The 22,232-nt window shown below is 37.9% G+C and overlaps 1 protein-coding gene across 1 annotated transcript in view; it reads right to left on the minus strand.

Annotated features, from left to right (window-relative positions):
* Nucleotides 1-22,232, minus strand: part of COL4A3 (collagen type IV alpha 3 chain) — a 61,413-nt gene that overhangs the window by 11,319 nt on the left and 27,862 nt on the right. Inside the window, 25 exon segments of the mRNA XM_032698038.1 lie at nt 130-180; nt 1,140-1,238; nt 1,903-1,983; nt 2,254-2,380; nt 3,163-3,302; nt 3,698-3,787; nt 4,875-4,973; nt 5,670-5,804; nt 6,390-6,479; nt 7,559-7,726; nt 8,517-8,630; nt 8,758-8,908; nt 10,343-10,440; nt 11,353-11,457; nt 12,541-12,633; nt 13,509-13,677; nt 14,575-14,763; nt 15,903-15,973; nt 16,309-16,404; nt 17,140-17,232; nt 18,365-18,529; nt 18,872-18,907; nt 19,264-19,351; nt 20,624-20,665; nt 21,073-21,126. Of these exon segments, the coding sequence (XP_032553929.1) occupies nt 130-180; nt 1,140-1,238; nt 1,903-1,983; nt 2,254-2,380; nt 3,163-3,302; nt 3,698-3,787; nt 4,875-4,973; nt 5,670-5,804; nt 6,390-6,479; nt 7,559-7,726; nt 8,517-8,630; nt 8,758-8,908; nt 10,343-10,440; nt 11,353-11,457; nt 12,541-12,633; nt 13,509-13,677; nt 14,575-14,763; nt 15,903-15,973; nt 16,309-16,404; nt 17,140-17,232; nt 18,365-18,529; nt 18,872-18,907; nt 19,264-19,351; nt 20,624-20,665; nt 21,073-21,126 (2,644 nt within the window).

Raw genomic sequence — 22,232 nt, forward strand, 5'->3', positions numbered from 1 at the left:
TAGAATAACTCTTGACTTCCTCTGACACTCTTAGTGCCATTTCAAGCATCTGAAAGCAGGATTTGACTTAAAAGATGGTGATTTGGGCATTTATAAATTAAGGTTTTGCTTTTTGAAAAGCCAACTCACCTCTACGACCAGGAATACCTCGAAGGCCAGGGATGCCTCTCCCTGGTGCTCCTACAAAATATTAGTCACATTAAGTCCTAAATATTTGTTAGAAAACATCACAGTTGTCTAATATTTCATACATTTCTTCAGAATTTACTGAATAAAAATGTAGGGTTCAGTTACATGTAAAATATAATTTATTATTTCCATTTCTTCTCTACAGAAACACAAATTTAATTTTTACTTTTTCTTTGCAGTAGAACCTCTTATTGTTCGATCATATTTGAGGTACATTCCACAATAATAAGCTTTGTCTTCTTTTCAAAAGAAAAAAACCAGAAAACCCCCTGCATTTAAGTTAATTATCAAGAAAAATAGAAAAATAAATATAATTACCTACAGAAGAAAATATGTTAACAGTGATTACTTCAAAGTTTTTATGAAAAAAACTTTCTAAATACTATGAATGCCTTCTCAGTATCCTCTTATACTAATAGGCAAAGAAACATTTTCAGTGTAAAATGTGAAAACATTTTCTGTCAGAATTCAGTAGAGGACTAAATCTATCTGTGGACAAGGTTCACATCAGGAGTGACATTTAAATAGAAAGTTTTACAGCCCAAGGTCCATGGCATGGAAACCTTCACTATTCATGTAAGGAAACACTGTGATTCATTTTATTTCCATGTAAAACAGAAGACTCCTTTATAAGGGTTTTGGTTCTTTTAATCTCTTTGAGATTAAACACATAAGAATTGTTAACAGCAATACTTTGACTCTTGCAGACATTAACAATTTCAGGTGACATTAGCACTAATCACATGTATAATAGAGTATTTATAAAGCATTTGAGTTGTACAGCATGTACAACGATTACATAGAAAAACCTGTGAATGTCCTTCTACTTATAAACTTATCTTTGGCTCCACAGAAGCTCCTTATTAATCCTTCCCAAATAATTCTTGTCAGTTTAATTGTGGAAAAAAACCCAATTGTAAAATAGAATGAAAATATTTCAGTGGTGTTACCTGGTTCTCCTTTTGCTCCTGGGGGACCAGGCATACCATCCTGACCTTGGCTACCTCTTTCACCAACAAGTCCATTTTTTCCAGGGATTCCAACAGCACCTATGAATTACAATAGACCACAATACCATTTTCACTTCCATTGTTCTGCATTTCAGTGGGAAAAGACATGACTCCCTTTTATTAAAATTTAATTAGTTCAGCTACTTCAAAGATACCAAAGATGTGTTGGCATATAAACCATATAAGATGGTATAAAGAGCAGCATATAGTTTTTATTGAGCTCACTGGACTTCAATGGACTCAACACCCTGACTATTTTCACAGGCATAATAAAACCTGCAATGCATACCTACCTCTCTGTTGCTGTATATTTACCCACTGTCCCTTAGGTATATTTTTAATTCTGTTTTAGTTGTTTCTTCAACAAACAACTACAACTTTGTCCCCTCTTTCTACTCTAATTTTCTTCTCCTCATCTAGCTATCTTAGCTTATTATTCTTTTTTAGGAGGTAGAGCAAACCTTTCTTATAATTGTGTGCATATCACACCTTGAGACCTCTGGATATATATTAAAAAATAAAAAAGGACAAAAAGCTTTCCAGTACTGAAACCAAATTAAAGCTCCTTGCCTCAGCTGAACTGATAACATTGAAAACTGGCTGTTAAAAACCTTATCTGGAACCAGAGGAGGTAAACAACTGCAAGTTGAAATAAAATCCCAAACCAGGGGCAGTGGTTCAGGAGAGATGCTCTACACCATACCAGGAGGGCCTGGAACACCCCGCTGTCCTGGGTGGCCCTGCCGTCCTTTAGCACCGGTATCTCCAGGGGGTCCACACTTTCCTGGAAGAACAAAGAGTGTGGGAGAGGAGAAGAGGCATTGTCACTAGATAGAGAGTCAGATCGAGAGCTTTGCTGTCATTTCAGCTTGTGCCAGCTGCAAAAGGCATCTAGGAGACATCAGCTGGCCTGGCTGCACTGCCCACAAAGGAGCTGGGTTGGTTACAGCAGTCCAGTATAAATGTGCCACCCCACAGCACTCTGTGGAGCTTATTGAGAAATTTCTTTTACCAGCATGTCACCAGCTCCCCACCCCTCCAAAATACCCCATACCTGGCATTCCTGCACCTCCAGTTTCCCCTCTGATCCCATGCGCTCCTGATGCTCCTTCAAGTCCTGGATGACCCTGGGATCCTTTTTCTCCTTTGCTGCCAAGAACTCCCGGAGGACCTGGATCTCCCTGAGAAATAGCAATTGCACACAAACAGGTAAAAAGTCACATTACATTAAATACATTACATTCCATATTTGAACAATAGAAGAATCACATGTAATTTTAAAGGTTGTGTAATCATGTCCTGTTATGATTTTTAGACAAAAATCAAAGCAGACTAATATGAGATCTTCTCATAATACCACTAATCCTTTAGACGTAGCTAAGAAACAAAGATCTATCTTTAACCTGTATAAACCAAGTTCTGTCTTCAGGTATTTTCAGTGGCATGCAGACTTCCCTTCAATTTTATTCTAACAGCTCCTCTTTTGATCTAAACATACATTCCTACTTATCTGCAGCATATATGACTGAACGTAATATATACTGAATGTAACATATTTTGCTAAGGAAAAAAATAATCTTGTGCAAGGATATTACTAAACTTTCAAAACCAACCAGTACAAGTTTAGATTACAAAACTGTGGCATTTAATAAGATGATTTTTAATGTACAAATATTCCTACTGTTGACTTTTTCAGTGCAAGTTCTTGTTCTTAACGGATGAGGAACTTTTACAGAAACAAAGTTGTTTCCAAGATGTTCCACCTTTACAAATAAGAAATTTTTGCACAAAAAAAAGTGAAGTGTGATGAATTAAAAAACTTCTCCTAAGTAATGACACAACAGAATTTTCATATTTCATGTCACTAACAAATAATCTACTTCTCCAAACTCTGCAGCTCTTGCTAACATGTTGTTCTGTTTCTAGAGTCAAAGGCCTATAGGACAATATTTCCACTGTATACCTTTGGACCAGCTTCTCCTGGAGGCCCAACAGATGGGTACCCAGGATCTCCTTTGTCACCTGGAAAGCCACCATAGCCTGGTAGCCCAGGGTCACCTGATGGTCCTGGGAAGCCTGGAGATCCTTTCTGCCCTTTTGGACCTGGAAAAATACAGATATTGATATGATTCTCAAAGGGATCATAACTGCATATCACACCTTGTGTTTGTGAACTACTGCTCATATATTCAGATATTAATTCTTCAATAAAGTAATTTACAGAGCCAGTGTTTTTATTTCTAAACATATTAAAAAGAGGTTCTTACTTGTAACAATATATAAATTAAAGCAGTTCTATTTAATTTAGAGAGAGAGGGAGAACTTCATTCTGCAAATGCTGGACAAGGTTCCAGCATTCTCATTCCAGCATGAGAAGTCTATAGGTACTGCAAAGAATAAATCCCAGTCTAAGTATTGTGTGGTGTTCCCAGCTCAGACCTGTGCAAATGCTTCTATACAGCTTTATGAACTTGCAATATGGCTTGACAGAAAATTACCTGGAATTCCCATGTACCCTTTGTCTCCTGGTGCACCTGGAAATCCATGTTCTCCAGGAATCCCTGGAAGACCCATAAATCCTTTGACACCTGCAAGATGAAGAAATAAGTGTCATCTTCCCATGATTGCTTTAGACACTGGCTGGCTGTTAGAGCTGTCATGAATACAAATCCTCTACCACACCCCTTCTTCTGGTATATTACTATTTTATAAATAATCAGCATGCAGCGTCTTGCCCTAGACACAGATAAAATTATCATTATTGTTGTCAGAACGTTAAGGAAATAACAAACACCTTATATATCAATATTAAAATTAATATTTTAATATTATTTAAAATTCCTCAGCACTTTGGGGCAGGAACTGAAATATACTTCTGCAGAATTTGATCAAGATCATGAATTTGTATTTGTGCAATGTACTCTACTTTCTTACCTCCAGTTCAGTCTGGTTTCTGGGCATGTAACAACACATTATTACTCATTCATTATGGATTTCTCATGAGTAGTATGTAATAGAAACCTCCTGAGTGTGATTTAGGCACTTTTTCCCCCAGTCACTTATCTTTAAATTAATTTGGCTAAATTAGCATTCAGTTTAATGACTGCAAGATCTAGATGCATCTAGAATGTTTTTGAACATTCTCTCTAAATTCCAGAGTACTAGCAATGCCTCTCATTTTAAATCTGCTTTTCACTGAAAATCTGCAAAATTTCAAAATACAAGCCAAACATGTAGTTTTGAAAAGGAAAAATTAATCTGAAATTAAAAAAGCTTCTAAAATATTTTTGTGCACAATTGCAATGTTGATATTTTAGAATTATTTTTTAAACAATATCGGTAATTCAAACTCCACCTTTTATAAATATCAATTTTTATTCATTGCCTTCATCAGCTTTTAGATTTTAAAACTATTGTTATTCAGGATTTAATATTATTTTCTGCTTGTCACCCCAAACAGTGGTCTGTATTTGAAAGAGAGCAAAGCATCATTTGGTGGTCACTGCTGTGACTTTCAAAGAGCAGTTTTTGAAATTGCTGTTTCAGAATTCTCAGAAAGGCTGCAGAGTTAGTAGAGAGAAGATGGTGCTGCTTCTGGAGCCAAGTTGATGTGCAGAGTCAGCAGTATCTCACTGTCCACACGACACAGGAATTTTCAATATACATATTCCATACCTGGGAGACCAGGTATTCCTTCAGACCCATCAAGACCTGGGAGACCTTGCACACCGACATCTCCTTTTTCTCCCCTTAGACCCATTCTTCCTTGAACTCCTAAAACAAAGTTTCATTACCAAAAAAAAAAAAAAATACAAACCAACATCTTAGGATGTAAGTTTTAGGCAAAGTTTAAAATTTTATCACTCTTAAAGGAGCTAATGAAACAGAAGCAGAGCATAGGTTTTTCACTCTGAACACATAAGCAAAACACAAGCTCACTTTTAATGCCTTCTGAAAGCTTCCATAGGAAAATATTGGCACAAAAAGCCAGATAGAATTAGTTAAGCATGTACAACTCATATACAGAGAGTCCATATTAATATTGCAAACAAAGGAATTCTTCTGACTGTCAAGTATTCCTGAGCAGATTCAATATCTTTGCAATCCAAAATCCAGTTGGGAAGTGCACCCCTTTCTGTGCACAGGATACCAAATGTGTAAAAACACGACTCTATAGCATATATGAATATAAGCCTCCTGGTACTACTGACATGTTATTACTGGTGTAGCATTAAAATAAGAGGTTTTTAAAGGAATATGGGCTTGTTAAAATGGAAATAAATATTCAGCATAATATCCAACTATCCCATAAATAAGAAGGGAGTTACAGTGTTTAGCAATAATTATTTCAAAGCCATGTGGATACTCTCAATAGTAGAATCAGTTTGTTCCATGTTTTAGAGTCCACTGGAGCTGCCACATAAATGACAACCCTGACTAGTTTTGACTGACAGCACAATGAGTGTGTACCTTTTAAGCCTCGTTCTCCTTTATCCCCAATAGCAACCAAGGTCTCAGATGGTCCAGGAAAACCTTTATCACCTGGTTCACCTTTTTCTCCAAGAAACCCTTTTCTTCCCTTTATTCCTGGGAAGCCAGGATAGCCTGCAGGAAAACAGAATGAAATTTTCTGAAGAAACCTGACTAGATGACATAATAGATGAAGCAAAGTAACAGCCAGTCTTCAAGGGCAATTGTAATTTACACATGTAAATATACATTCCAAATCAACAACCTAAACTAGCTTAACTGCTCCTATCATCAATAAAACATCTATGTGTACAGATTATGGCAAGAGATGGTAAGGATTTCTTATACTGAATATACATATAATTGTGTATCTGTTCAATAGATATAATAATGGTATCCTTATGGAATGGAAAGAATAGAGCAAAAAGCTCTCTGCTGTTTATTTAGCAAATCACCAGCCACTTTTACAGATACCAATGAAACAGAAAAGGTGGCAAGTCAAAACTGCTAAAAAAAAAATATAATGTCATCATTCAGTCTGCAGACTGCACACATAGAGAAGACAAAGATTTACCAAGGCTCAAAGACATTCCAGTAATTCCAGGATGACATGTGTACTCAGGAGTGATAATACACATCAAAATGGATGACAAGAGTAACTTCAGCGTGGAAGTTCCTATATTCTAAGTAATAATGAAGGCAGATACTACAGTTACTTGCCTCTGATACCCGGGTTGCCTGGTCTTCCCATCACACCAGGGGGTCCAGGAATTCCTAACAGGCCCATTATACCTGGCTCTCCCCTTGAGCCTGTGGAATTGAAGAAGTTGGAACATATTTGTTAGTATTTGATCAGCTAAACATAACATTACTTCAGAAAACTACACATATGTCTGTAATTTCAGTGTTTAATTGCTTATTTTATTTTTTTTCTCAATTTCTGCAACTGTCCAAGCCAGTTTTCCCATCTTTAAGCACCGGAATGGGACTTACAACTCCCTAACTACATAAATTGGTAGCTGCAACAGCTTCTATCAATGAACGAAATAACTGACAGTGAGGACAATGACTGAGATAACCAACAGGCATGGGAGATCTGTCATGAGGTGTATGGGAAAGACAACCTTCTCTGGCTCAGGAGTTGAAGGCCAGCTGGGACCCAAGAGCTCCCCTCAAAGGACAGCAGAGGTCTGTGTTTGCATAACTGAGCCAAGTGCTACATATTTAACATAAATTTTACAGATTCTCTATATAAAAAGGTATGTACCATCTCCTTCCCACAGAGTAATGGTGTGATACTAATGAAAAATCTTTATAAGAAAGCAGAAGCATTACATGACTGATTTATTTTATTCTTCAAATTGAATTTGAACACATTTCTGAGAAAAACCCAAACAAATCCAAGTCAACCCCACAGGGATTACTTACTTTACTTAAAATTATCTCTGGTTAGTGATGGACCTTGATCTGATTCAACTCTGTCAGACTCAAGATCTGCACTTGCTTTTTAAGACAAAGAAGATGGCATTACAAGCTATCTGTTTGAAAAGGGATGCTGAAAAAGAACAAAATGCTTTACACTTCCATTATGCTAAGGAGTTGCTTTGAATGCTAAGTATTTCATGTCCTACTGCAAGGATATTACTGTACAAGAAAAAATGTAAAACTCTGTTCAAAGAAGACTGTTACAGAAAATTCCATACTGTTTCACATCATCTTCAAAATATGCTCATCATTTAAGGAAGTTTTCCATGTAGATCTCAAAGATATAGGAAAGCTACTGATGGAAAAATATTTCAGCATCTTCAATCTAGAAAAGCAGGACTGACAGCTTTTTGTGAAGACTGACTTAATTGCTATGTCAAAACAACTATTTGGGGAATCCTTACCTGGCACACCAGAGATTCCTGGCCTTCCAGGCTGCCCCTTGGGACCAGGTAATCCTGCATTTCCCTGAAGACCTATTATTCCAGGTTCCCCAGGTTTCCCATGGATTCCTGGGATACTCAAGCCAGGAGGACCTAGTCTTCCTTTTGAACCTTGTGAACCTCTTCCTCCTATGAAAAAAGCATGACAGTGTAGTATGGTACATGTCTGAAAAATAAACCTTCATCTCTGTCTTGCCATCATGACCATGAAACTCTTCTTGAACTCTGAGGGCTAAATATTAGATCTGTGAGACAACATACCCGTTCAGAAAATCTTAGAAGAGCTAAAGGTTGAATTTTTTGAAAAGGGAGGAGAAAAAGAAAAAAAAAAGTGAGAGTAGAGAGTTCTGTTCTTTCTCAGAAAGAGAAAAAAAATGCCAAACATAAAACCCCACCAATTCTGTATTCATTCTCAAAAAACTAAAAAAATAAAATCTTTTTGATATCATACGTAGGAGAAGGACTGTGCAGGGTATCTGAGTATGCAGATATCATATGCAGTATATGGCATATATATATATATGTATCATATGCAGGTATATGCAGGTACTTTTGGGACCCCAAACTGTTTTCCTGCCTAGCTAAGCTCTTCCTTTATTTCTTTATCAATCACATTGCACCACAGAATCTAAGTTTGGTCCCATAGTTCAAATGACTGAAACATCCTTTTTTCTGTGGAATTTGATTTGATTACTCTTTATACTGTACAAAGGAATCTGAATTTTAACCCACCTTTGTCAGTGCATTTTCTTCCTCCCATCTTGCAGAAAGACCATCTTTTAAATGGGTCCATATTTTCTTACATACTACTCTATAATCAACATCCAGAAACAATTTCAGCTCCCTCAGGCCATTGGAAGGCAGAAACAGAACCCAGAGTCACACAGCCAAATGGCACTTTTGGTTCAGAAGGTCCTACCTGGTGGGCCTGTGGCTCCCTGGCCACCTGGCAAACCTGGCAGGCCAATAAGACATTCAGCAGGTTTCCCTGGAAAACCTGGATCTCCAGGAACTCCCGGTGAGCCACGATCTCCTGAAAGAAAGGAGACTGGATTCATAACTATATTAAGTAGAAGTTTCAGGCTTTCAGTGAGAATTGTTTGACTTGGCTTTCCTTAAAATAATTTGCTGTGCACCCTGAGCTCCTTTGACAATGTTACCTCTTAGGCCATCAGCACCATCATGTCCAGGATGCCCCGGTGGACCTGGAAGTCCTGGAAGTCCACTTTCACCTTTTGAGCCAGGAATGCCATGACCTCCTGGTGAACCCAGTCTACCTGGCTCTCCAGGAATAACCATGCCTGGCTCACCCTGCAACACAGAGTGAAATGTAAACGATCTGCTCTACTTTGCAAATCTGCCAAAATGTTTTCTCCAATCTGTAAACAATTAATTAACTTTATTTCATTAGAATAATTCTCTTTATTTCTGATGGCTTCAGTTCAGAGACCAAAGAATGTTCCTTACTGACCAGCTGCAGGTTCCATACCAAAGCAGTAATTCGTCTAGACAGCTTTTCAAATTTGTCTTCTAACTCTAAGAAGTTGCTACTGAGCAATGCAAGATACTTCACCCCATTTGGTCTTTACTGCATTAGGATGCCCTCTGTAGCTTTGAAAATCTTTGGACCTCTATCTGAAAGTATGATTGAAGTTTGTGCAAATACAGTTTTCCCTTTATTTTTATATGATAGCCATATTTTTATCAAAATATTTATTTAAATAATCAAGGTCAGCACCCAGATATGTCTCAGAATACTCAGTCAGTTGTTTTTGTTTTTTGTTTTTTTTTTTTTTTTAAATCATTCCCCTGAACACCGTTTTTCATGAAGACTGGTTTTATCACAAATGTCCCAAATGTATTCCCTGTCTGGAAAGTTTGAATTAGTGTTTGTTTTTTTTTCTGTCTGAACTGCTGGTTGCCTTGAGTACTAGCTTTGTGTGTCAACATATCAATATGTTCATAAAGCAGGTCAGTAGACGTGAGCTTCTACAGTCACTGATGATATACTTGGACCACAGAGGTCACTTCATGTCCAGCTGTTCTGTGGCATCAAACAGATTAAATAATAATAGCAACAACAACAACAATCATAATAAAAATAATAATAAAAATCTCACAGCCTCAAGCCCCTCAATTTGTTATATCAAAAAACACACAGAAGAATGACATATGAGCACATACAAAAAAAAAAGAAAAAAGGAAATGCTACCTTATCAAACATTTAGGTGTTATTTTGTTCAAATTTGAATCCTGATTACACAGTGGTAAAGAATCTTACATTTACATATGCCAGCAGCAGATTAGTTTTTGTTAATCAGTAAGAGTGGCTGCAGTACTACTTCCAACCTACTTCCTTCATGCTTCAATTCAACAGAGCATTTGCTTAAATTAAATATATACTTACTTGCCACTGACCTCCATGAAAAATGTGCTTAAATGCAATTTCTGAACAGTTATCTTTTCAGAAGCTGTGGATCTAATTTTTTTCCCATAAGCAATGCAATATCATCCTTGTGCTCTGAAAACTGAAGCAGGAAAACTTCCCCAAACACTTAGAGTTCCAGAATTCTTTATTAGAATTTAAAATTTTGGCTTGAGCCCCTTTTTATATAAAGAATTTAATTTCATAACTTGTGCATCACTGGTCAGGAAATATAGAAACTCCTATGTTTAGAAATTTCCTAATTTATTTGGAATAAATTGGGACCTCTGGAAAAGTCTGTGCCGTATTTCTAACCAAACCTTTTCTCCTGGTTGTCCTAGGTTTCCAGCTCGGCCTGGATCTCCAGCCTTTCCTTCAAAACCTGGTGCCCCTCTGCCTCCTGCAAGTCCTTTATCTCCTGCAGAAGGAATTAAATGGCAGTACAGATGCTGTGGTTATCACTTTATTTTACAAATGGGGATTTGTATGGATGCAGTCATGAGCCTCTGACACTAAGGCAGCTTACATGAGCTGAAGAGTACATTTGGTTCAGAGTTGATGTGACACTTTGCATCTTGTTCCTTACATATTCCCCAATAGACGTTCCCTCAGTGTTGACTGTAACACTGGTTACTTGTTTCAAACCAATTATTTAATATGGCAGTCTTTTTTCTAAAGTCAAGCTATTCTGATGTCAGTTCCCTTCTTTCCCTACTTTCTTCAATGAGCAGCTTGGTAGTAGTTTTGGTATCAGAGCTTTTATTTTTTCATCCTGTCCTTACAGGATTATGAGAATTGCTAAGTATTTCTAGTGTTCAAAGGGTGCATGGGAATGACTTTGCATGGGAATGGCCAAATTTGCAATATTCAAAATGCTTTCTATTACCTGCATGTTAGAACAGGTATTGCATTGTACAGAACCAAAACTGATTAAAAATAACTGACAGTTCTACAGCTCTGTCTTTGTAAACACATATCCAGGTAAAGAGAATGCATCTGAAATAAGGGTGGCACTCAGATGAGGTGGCTGCACCTGTTTGGGCAGTATTCCAGAAAGCATCAATGTCTTAAAATACCTTCCTTCTGTCAGCTTTGATACTTGATACTCTGAAATACTTCAAAATATTTCAAACTTGCAATTTCTAAGACTTAAAGCAGTAAATTACAAGACTGCTAAAAACATTTACCTGTCTGACAAATGTTCATTGATTTTTTTTTTTTTTTTTACTTGCTAATTACTTTTAGGGTATACTGAAAAAAAAAAAAAAAAAAGGTAGATTTCCTTGGTTTTGCTTTGTTTTTTGGAAGAAGATCAAAATGTGTATTTTACCTTTTGGACCTGGGTTTCCAGGAAACCCAAGCCCTGGATAGCCTGTGTCACCTGTTGGCCCTGAATGTCCTGAATCACCTGGCTGACCTCTTGCTCCAACCCTACCTGTACAAAGAAAAAAAGCAAACTGTGAAATACCTTACCACAGAACATCAGCTTGCAAGATAAGTTGTGTTATACTTTATTATTGTTAATTAGGACATGACTGTAGATCATATTAGAACTTAGATACTATTTCTCCCCCACTGCAAGTTTTCACAGTTAAAATGCTAATTGCATTCCCAGTGTCAAAGCAGGTATGAGTCTGTGAGTTGTTTTTATGCAATCTGGCCAAATTCCAGATTCCTGGGAACAGCTATGTGCAGATAAAAATCTTCCACTTCTTGAGAGGATACAAACACATATTATAGGGGTGAGGCATGGAACAGAAGCTACCATAAAACTGTCAAAAAATTTCCTATGCTGTTCAGAGCAGTTTTAAGGACTATTGTTCTACAAAACCCTTGCCAAGACACATTATGGTTACTCTGTCACTTACTGTCCTTTGGTCCATTCAAAAACTCTGCAAAATTTAGAACACCAACAGCCAAAAAAAATCCCACCAAGAATCCAAGTTGGAACCTCTCCCCAAAAGGGGAGACTTGGGTTCTTAATATTTTAGTTCAAGGGTTAGTAGAAGTCATGTCAGAAAGTAACCAGGAACAGAGTAATAATACTGTTACTTTTCGACTGTGCCTCTGCAAAGCATGAGAAGGGCCAAGGCCTTCACAAAGAGTGCTTTAACCTAATTTTATTCCTTCTGTTTTAAAGGTTGCAGCAGTCTCAGTATAATTTAGGATATGTTTTTGTCAAAACTATGCCAGAAGCACCTTTCTGGATATACAAGCTGCAGCACATGCACCAAATATTTCCAGTTCTTGGAGAAACCAACTCAAAGCATAGGATTGCTCGGAATCTCTGCCATACTGCACACCTTGGACATGGCCCTGTGTGCCCTTCCTATTCACATCCATTTCCACTGGTTTTCTTGAAAGGGAATGTTGCAGCTAATCCCAAAGTTTCTGTACCACAGAAATCCTTTATATAGCTTTTTCAAAGTAACCCAACAGTTTTACCTGGCCAAAGCTGGGAGAGAAATCCTAATCAGTTAATCCCTGATTTTCCTGCATCTAGTGCAGATGTACTCACCAGGTACTCCTGGGGGTCCAGGTAAACCATCTGGTCCTTGAGGTCCTGGCAATGCAGGTAGTGGAGTTGCCCTACTGGTCTCTCCTTTCAGACCTTCAGGAAACATATCATCAAGTATTACAAAGGCATATAGCTTGGCAATATGTAATCTTAAGCATTTAAAAATATTAGTGATCAATCTAATTGGTTAAAAATGTAGTCTTCTACAGTTTTCCATGTTTCTGAAAGTTCAACAGACTTTGAAAAGCCTTCAAATCCTGGCTTCATAAAGTAAAATCATTTTATTGACACCAAGCCCACCTGCAGTCTTCCCCTCAGCCCTCCTACAGTCTACTGGAGACCCAGAAAATGAAGCAGAGAGTCACTAGGAAAATGATGCAATTGAGAAATGCTTAATCTGCAACTCCATGGGCATTATCTTTAAGCAACCTTGACTATATCTGCTGTTCAATTGAGTTCTTCCAGATTATGCTGCCTGTAAATACATTCACTGGTATGTTTTCAACACTCAGAAATTATTATGCCCTTCCTATTTTACCTTGCTGATTTAGCTCACACTACTGATGATGACTGGATACATGTTAAAATACTTTTTTTTTCACAATGAAGACAATCAAGCACTGGAACAGGTTGCCCAGGGATAATGTGCTTTGTCCCTGGAGGTTTTCAAGGACCAACTGGATAATGCCATGAGTAACTTGATTGACCTCACAGATGTCCCCGATCTGAGCAGCAGTTTGGAGTAAAGATTGCATAGAGTCCCTTCCAACCTCAATTATCTTATGAACCCAGGACTTTTGCTATTACCTTCAGTGGGACCAAAGTTGGAACAACACTGTGGAAACATCATGGAAAGGAAAAACATCCTATGTTTTCAAAATTTTGTCTTTGACTTCAGTCTATCTCTGCAAGTTCAATCAAGTGCTCTTTAACATTGGTAAAACAGAGTAAAATACGAAGTTACAAACCAGCTTCTCCAGGTAATCCAGGTGGACCTGGTATTCCTTTAGAGCCTTTAAAACCTCTTATTCCTGGTGGTCCATATCCTGGCAGTCCAGGAAGCCCCATTTCTCCAGGAAGCCCAAGTCTGCCAGGCAATCCAGGTAGTCCTCTGTCTCCTTTTGAACCAGCCAGTCCCTAATGATTACACATGTATACCAAGCATTACTTGCTTTTCACACCAGCTTTCATAATACAGTGCCTAATTCTCTGACTGTAATCTTGTATTATTTTAGTAACAGAGTAGCTCTGCTAATTTAAGAGAAATTTTTGCTCTGATTTACTTGTGATTAAAGGAATATAAATTTTAATATCAGTGGTTACAAATAGAGGGCTACTAAGAGGGAAATAGTACAAATAAATATAATAGCTTGATTTTTTCAGTCACTGTGGTGTTACACTGTACACTTTTTTTTTTCTGTTTTAAAACTGATTTGGCAAAAAAACCCCCTAAAACCACCTCAGCTCTGATTCTCCTTGAATGCTGTGGAGTCAGGTTTAGAGACAGTTGTATCTGAATCATGTTAACAGTTTCACAGCCAACATAACACAATAACAATCATCACTTTTTGTTTCTGCTGAGCTCTGCTCTAACCATCCTAGTTTTAAGGTCAGCCCTCCCAGCTTTTGTGTTCTCTCAGGCCTGACTGAAGATTAATCCTTAAAGACTGAACAGGACCTATTTGAATTATTAAGCATTATATGAAGTCAGGAAAAAAGTCTTTTTTTAAAAGATCTTATTCATCCCAGGAATCCAACATAATGCTCCAATATAAATACCCAAACTAACACATCAATAGACTGCTGAGGTTTTCCAGCACCATGTGCCTACACTGGCCTCTCTCTGGTATTACATAAGAATATTTCCTTTCATTCTTTCACGCATATTGGTTGGTATAGCTGAAAACAGTACCCTAAGTCAGGCAGGGGATATTCAGTTGAAGTACCTGCACAGATTAAACAGAGTGCTGTACAAGATAAAATAATTACAGGTTTTCATGATTTCTATATTAATTGCAAACAATGCATACCCACCTCTTCACCTTTAGAGCCCTTGGATCCTTTAGAGCCAGGTCTTCCCAGAAATCCACTTGAACCTCTCCTTCCTTTGTCTCCCCTGGCTCCTGGATCTCCTCGCTCACCTTTTGGCCCTTCTGGATGCACATATCCTGGCTCACCTTTTGATCCTTTCTGTCCTTGATCTCCTCTAAAGCCTGGAGGTCCCTGGAACAGAGTAATCAAAACAATTTCAGTGCTAGACATATGTCAGCTGTTTTAATTTTTTTTTTCTTTTTTAATTAAATACCTCAGAGGGATTCTCTTCATTCTCATATTTACTCACTGTAATGGCACACTCCAGTGAACATCGGGTTGTGTTTGTTTTTTTCTTTTTCTCCTGCCTTTACTCCTTTTGGACTTGATTATCATTTCATTTATGCTACTATAAGATGGAATGATGCAGGATAATTTAAGACCATGTCACAAAAAGAATGATAAGACAGTACCTTAAAACCTGATTAGGGATTTCTCCTCTGCACAGAAGTATCTCCCCAGGGGACACTGTATGTGCCATAGCTGGCTCTGTTCCTAGCTGGCTTTTTCCCACAGGTTACAAAGTGGGTACTCTATCCCAGCCAAACCAGTACAAGCTCCAAGCACACTGGGCTCTTGTGATCTTGGGCTCAGGAACTCTTGGGAGCCTCCTAGAAAACCCTGTTAGCAGACTCATTCTGTACAACAACCACCACAAAGAATACTTGTGCATGATTTTTTATTGGACAGCACTGACTGTAATTTCCCTAAAATAATTACTACTGCAGGCACAAGTTAGAACCACCAAACAGTATGTATATGGCAGCAGGTGTTGGCCTTCCCTCTTCATCATATTTCCCAAGAGGGACTGGCCTTTGCACCCCTGACAAGGGCATTATAAGAAGTAAGTTTTCCTCAACAGCTGTGGAAACAAGAAATGTAAGAAGTCTGACAAAGATCACAGCACACAAAGCTCCATATATGCTTTACAGCCACCACTATGATTATGGAAGAACAGAAGACAACTATAAACTCTCCATACCAGGCAGAAGAAGCAGTCTCACCACCATGAAATGCAGCACAGCTTAATTACATAGGTATTTTCCTGCCTCACTGCCTGGGCTGAACTTGCTGCCCTGAGCAAACCAGGCTCAAGTAAAGGTGCCATACATCACAGGCTCTGCCTCACCTCCCAGGCAGACACACTCATTGCTACCTGAAAAAAACCTGTTGAGATCAGCCAGTACGACACTGGGTGACACAAGCCATGAGGTTTCTCTGAAATAATTCTTGTGAGATCTGGACATTAATCTGAAAAACCAAAGTCTTACTTGAGCCCCTGGAAACCCTGGTGCTCCTGGAGAACCTGGAGAACCTTTTGGACCTGTTGTTCCTTCTCTACCTGCAAAAGAAACAGTATATTTTGTAAAGAAAATGGAAAGAAAGGACATGGATTTTGACAAGCTCAGCACTGAATGTTTCTGCTTGTTACATTGCCTGCATTGTCATAGACTGACTCAGCTTCAGGCTCTGCCTAAGCCTATTAGCACTCTGACTTCTCTTGTAGATTTGTGCTGCTCTCAGCAGATGGAGCTGCATCAGGCTCTCCCACTCATCACCTCCTCAGGGCTAGTCCAAGGACTGCATCCTGCGGACATGCCCATACCTGCTTCTCATGCTTAAAACAAAATTATTGGCATTTCCTACTACTCTGTTAGGAACAACAAGATAATTTACCAGGCATGCCATCCTGACCACGTGGCCCAGGAGAACCAGGAAGACCAGGTATTCCTGGAATGTAGCTGCAATCAATACACATGCCAGCATCATCACCTAGAATGAAAACAATTCATTAGTTGTTCCACAGCAAGTCATGGTGAAGCTTAACTAGAGTGCTACACATTTTGTTATAGAGGATGGATAACACTTTTTGGCCAGAGAGCAGTAGAATCATTATCTCAATTTTGTTGGAAGATGACATCCAACACAGTACTAAATTACCTGTGCTCAGACAGCAAATCAGAACTGACTACATTTAATTGAAAAGGCAGGAACATTTGGTTTAAATCTCTTGATTTTTTCAAGTTAAGCTTTAGTAAACAATTTGGATACAGTCACTCCACTGATAAGCCAAATTCTCGTGAAAGAAGAAAGGAACATACTCTTTGAACTAACATGGCTCTGTGACAGCCAGGGTCATTCTGTCTGACAAAAAGCAAAAGGATTCAGCAGCTCCTATGGGTGAAATTTGCAGAAGGAAACTTCTTTCAGAGACCAACTGTTAGCATTGACCCTACCAACAGGAGAGTACAAAACCCTACCAGTCTGTAATAATTGTTTGTTCCAGTGAAGATCTACACCCTGTGCAGTGCTGTACAACTGGTGTGCAGTGCTGGCACATGCACTGCTCTTTTAGATGGAGGAGAGATGTAAGGTGAGGAAGACATCTTGCTATCCCCAATGAATTTCCTTAAATCTCTGAAATTGTCAAATGTCTTAAAATAAAATTAAGATGAAGATTAGTGGATTGTACCATCTACTTGTGAGTGATACTTTTCTGGAACTGACCTTTCATGCCAGTATCTCCTGGAGGTCCTGGAGGTCCTACACATCCTGGTTCTCCAGGAAATCCTGGCAGGCCTCTTCTGAATGTTACTCCACCTGTTAATGAAATGAGCACGGCACCATTACATCAGCAGGTTATTCAGACAATTCTCTAGTTGTTAAGAGAGAAAAAAGTTGCAGGGATGAGCTGGAGACAGTATTCTGACCCTTATGGGTCCCTTCCAACTTGAGATATTCTATGATTCATCTAAAAGAGAGAACTACCTGGAAAAATCCAAACCACCTTCAACTAGAAGTACTTGAGGATAAATATGGTAATGCCAAAGTAAATCTCAGCAGATTATTGGATCCATCTATCTAGACTTTTAAAAGCACGGTCCCTTCTGGAGAAAGTATTTCCATTTCATTTCATTTGAATCAATAGGAACATAATTCTTTCTTTTACAACAAATGGAAGGTAAACTTTTTATTAAGCCTAAATTATGAATGCTGTTCATTTATCTTTCAGAATTATTCTGCTTCATTTACTATTACTTTAGAAAAACAGAACACGCATCAAGTTCTTCCTAAGCTAATATATTTGGGGGACAAATATATTTTTAAAGAGAGATAAAAGAGTAGGACTACATTAGTGTTACATCAAAAAAACATTTTTTGGCAATACCTCATATAAAAGAAACATGATCCTGTTGGTACTCCTAGTTAAAGAGATATTCCTAGATAATACATTTTCTAGAAGTTTTATAAAATGCTACTGATACATTTTCATGCTTCCAGAACTTCAAATCTCCTCTAAGGCCTGCTAAGACCTCTGGAGGTATGCAACTTCTCTATTTTTCTAGCTTTCAGATTAGCCCCTTCTGAATTTAGTTTTACAGATTTACTACGACTTTTGGAAGAATTAATTTTAAGAACAAATTTTCTCTTATTAGTCTTCCTTGGTTTTATGTAGACTATTTTTACAGTCACAGTTATACAAAAAGGGAGAAATGTTTATTTTGGGAAGTCATTGTATATTCCCAGAGAAACTCACTAGCAATGGAGGACAGACCTGTGTTACATACATGTTTTCATGGGTATCCTAAAACAAAATTTCAAAGAGAATTTATATACAACCACATTACCCAAAATATACTCTATAAGTGATATATTTGCATAATCTCCTGCCTTAGATATTAAGATGACTCTGGATTTGTTCTTCATGATAAATACCGTACTGACACATCACCTGGTTCTCCTGGAGGACCTGGTAATCCAATAGAACCAGGTCTGCCAGTAATACCAGGTGGTCCTGGAGGGCCTACAATACACAAGCCAGTTTGTCCTTTCTCTCCTTTTGTTCCTTTTGGCCCAGGAAATCCTGGAGGACCTCTCAGACCAGGTCTTGACACACCTAACCACAGAGGAGATAATACAAGAACAGAGTTAAAGAAGAAGTGGAATTTCAAAGCCAAGTAAGTACTCAATAGGATGAATGACAGACAAGCACACTGTGTTCATCCCAGAAATCTTTTTTTATCTTGTAATATATTAAATAATCACAATGAGAATCTAAAGACATTTAACATGATCTTTAACCTAAGTACTTGACCCCTCAAAGCTTTTACATGACAATTTTTTACCACTTAGAGATAGATTTAAAGTCACCTGAAAGTAAGATTTCACAAACCTGATTCGGTATAACAGACAGGAAGAACAATGTATTTTATTATTGGTACTGGATTATTTTACATACCTGGTCTTCCAGCATCTCCAGGAGGACCCTGTGGCCCTGTAAAAGAACTTGAGTTAAACCACTTTATCCTCTTCAAAGTCACTATTCAATAAAATTGAACTACAGACTTTGATCTTCTGCATTTTAAGCTTAAAAGATAAAATAAGAATTTTGTTTTTCCTGAGTAGAATTCTAACACTCAGGCAACTGTTGCACACTGACAATTACTTTTAAGAGGAAATAATGCCATAGATGAAAATCTTAAAACCCATTTCAAGTCTGCAATTTGATGGGAGTTTAGGAAATATTTTGGTAAAGGCAGAAGAAAGTTGCTGGGTGCTCGAAGTGTAGTCTGCAACAAGCCCTTTGAGTGGACTGCTGTTCTAAAATTCTAGTTTTGATGTCCCACTCACCAGGAATGCCACGTTGACCTTTTGGTCCAGGAGGTCCAGGGGGTCCTTCATCTCCTTTTTCACCAACCACATAATCATAATATTCCGTCTTAAGAGAAAGATGATAAGAAAAGAAAGATTTGCAAGAAGAATTGAGAAGCACAGTCCCTCACATTGAACATTTGGCTAAAACAAAGTTACAATCTCATTCATAATTTTGATGTTGTGACACCATGAGCCCTTGCTAATCACATGGTAATTACAAGCAACCAGAAGTGAAATCATAATTGCTATACAGAGACAATGCCAAGAGACCTGTAAAATAGATGGGGCTGAGCTTTCAGCTCAGTTCCTCAACACTCAGAGAACATCTCTGCCTGCAGATGCAATTATACAGGCAAATTGTAAGTTGGAGGCCCAGTCATGAATATGATGGTAGCCATGAAATAGAAAATATTCTGGAAAGAAATCTCTAGGATCACTCAGGCTAATCCACTGGCTCAAAGCAGCAACAGCTATATCTAGGCTAGTCTTTTAAATTATCTAATGATTTTAAAAGTAATTCCTATAAAAATTAATACTTAATTTATTAAAGTTTAATATTATGATGTTTCGTAGTTTCTACAAATGACAGGCAAAATCAAAAGACAATTTGCTGTAACTCTTTTTTATAACTACAAATTTTTGCTCTTTTCTGGATTATTTTGCATGAGCACCACTACTGGCAAATCATTATTACAATAATTACTGTGCCTTGATACATAAACATCACATTGAAATTTAAACTGACTACTAATGCACCAATTTTAAAATTAACGAAAAACTGCTTAAAATTAAAATTCAAAATTTTTACTTTTCTCCTACAGATTTTTTGAAAGCAGTGGTTTGTTTAGTATTCTATCAACATCATAAAAAAATCAAGCTTTTTACAAAGCTATTTCTTTTAAATGATTTGAGCAGCAGGTTTCCATTAGGTGCACATGGGGCCTTTATGAAAGCCACAAGGGAAACAGCATGGCTAGGCAGAGAAATCATACTCATGGCAGCTCTTGCTTTCTTTAAAAAGTCTTAGGATTTTACAGTGAATGCCACCTGTTCTGGAACTGATTAGAAATTGGTTTAAATACTAACTCCTGTGAATTTTTGTAACCATTCTTTGACAGTCCAATATCCTGCCAAAATTGCAGCATCAGACACTCATCCTGCATCCAGCTCCACATGAAGATGCCATCTCTGTGAAATCCCAGCAGTACCAGTAACTTGTGAAAGCCAAGCCATTAGAGCATCACAGAATATCCACTGTTGCCTCATATAGTCAGTGTGGTTTATTCTTATTCTAATGGTTTAGAAAAATGATATCATGAAGATAATTTGCACTTACTCGACCACAAGCTCCAGGTGGACCAGGGTTTCCCTTCATCCCCTTCATCAAAGACAGAGATGGGTTTGTTTATTAAAAACAATACATGGAATGACATTTACCCACTTGTCATAACATTAAGGAAGAACTTCTGCTCCTGACCAGTCCTTCACCATCCAGTCTGTTGCTTGCACAACTATTCAGCCACATACACCAAAAACTACAGGAGCTGAGCAGGCATAGATGGACACCAGTTCAAACACAGTCCATTTCAGCTGATCCATTCCTTATTCCATGATATCATTACTTCTCATCTCTTAGGTCAAGTAAAACAAGTAGTATATACAGTGATAAATGAAATTATTTAATAACCTTCAAACATAACTTATCCTCACCCTCAATTATATAATATCCCCCAAGCATAACTTATCCTCACTCCTAAAAGCAATGACAAAACCACTAGATAATACCTTAGCTCCTTGCCTTCCAGCCAGTCCTGGTCTGCCCTGTTCACCCTTTTGTCCCTGCAGATGACAGTACACAATGAGGATGAATCTTTTAGCACTGACATCAGTAAGATCTAAAATGTAAAGCTTCAATCTTTCATGGTGCTGGCAAGGTGAATGTGACTTGCTCAGGGGAAGAATTCTCAGTGAAAGTCCCAGTTTGAGGCAGAGTTCCCTGTCTGTAGGAAATGCCACAGGTCTCCCATCCAAACCTTTATTATAGCACACTCCAACACTCCCAAGATGGAGACTCTCTGATTTGTTCTCCCTCTGCAAACTATTTCTCAAAGGGGAGAAACTGAACCCAATGTGAGGCTCTCACGTTCAACAATCCTCTCCCAGAACTTGGTCAGTCTGTGTGATCTCAAGAGGTGTCAGCAAGACCAGGTAGAACAGACTAAGGCTTTCTGCAGTTGTGCATGTGCAAGGCAAAGGGACTTCTTGCAGGCTTATGCAGCTGAATGCACTGCTGGTTAGTGAAGCTGAAATGGGAACAGAGCAATGACATGTCTTTGCCATGACAGAAACCTTTCTTTCTGTTAACAGAGCTTTGTAGTCTGTCATTCCATGTGCTTTGTCAGACTGGAATGTGTTTAGACTGTCTGTGAAGGTCATTTTAGCATGACAGAGATATTTTAGTAGGATACATGTGAAATGGGCTATTCTGGCAGGAGGAATGTTGATAAGATATTTGTAAGGTCACTGTGACTCTAATGACGTTGTGCAAGTGGAAGTGAAGTAAATAAAAGAATTGATATTTTAGCAACTGAATATAGTATTTCAAATACATTTGAACAACTTCAGCTTTTAAATTAATCCACAAATGAGATAAAATATGCCATTCTATAAGCAAAATTAAGAATTATATGCTGACAAAATGACAGTCTAATATCTATTAGTCATCTTGTTTCAGGCCAAGACAGCTGTGACCCTGACAATAACTTTTCTTGGTAAAAAAATTTCTTTGATTCTAGTGATTAAAAACTATTCATTTTTCTTCTCAATTTATGTCAAAGGGAAGGTATAACTCTTCTGCAAAAATTTCAATGTCACTAACCAGAATAAAACTCAGCAGAATTAATTTTGCACAACTTTGAGTGTGTCTCAAATTCATTAGACAGTCA

This window comes from Chiroxiphia lanceolata, chromosome 10 (assembly GCF_009829145.1).
Source record: "Chiroxiphia lanceolata isolate bChiLan1 chromosome 10, bChiLan1.pri, whole genome shotgun sequence".
In the NCBI taxonomy this organism is placed as follows: Eukaryota; Metazoa; Chordata; class Aves; order Passeriformes; family Pipridae; genus Chiroxiphia; species Chiroxiphia lanceolata.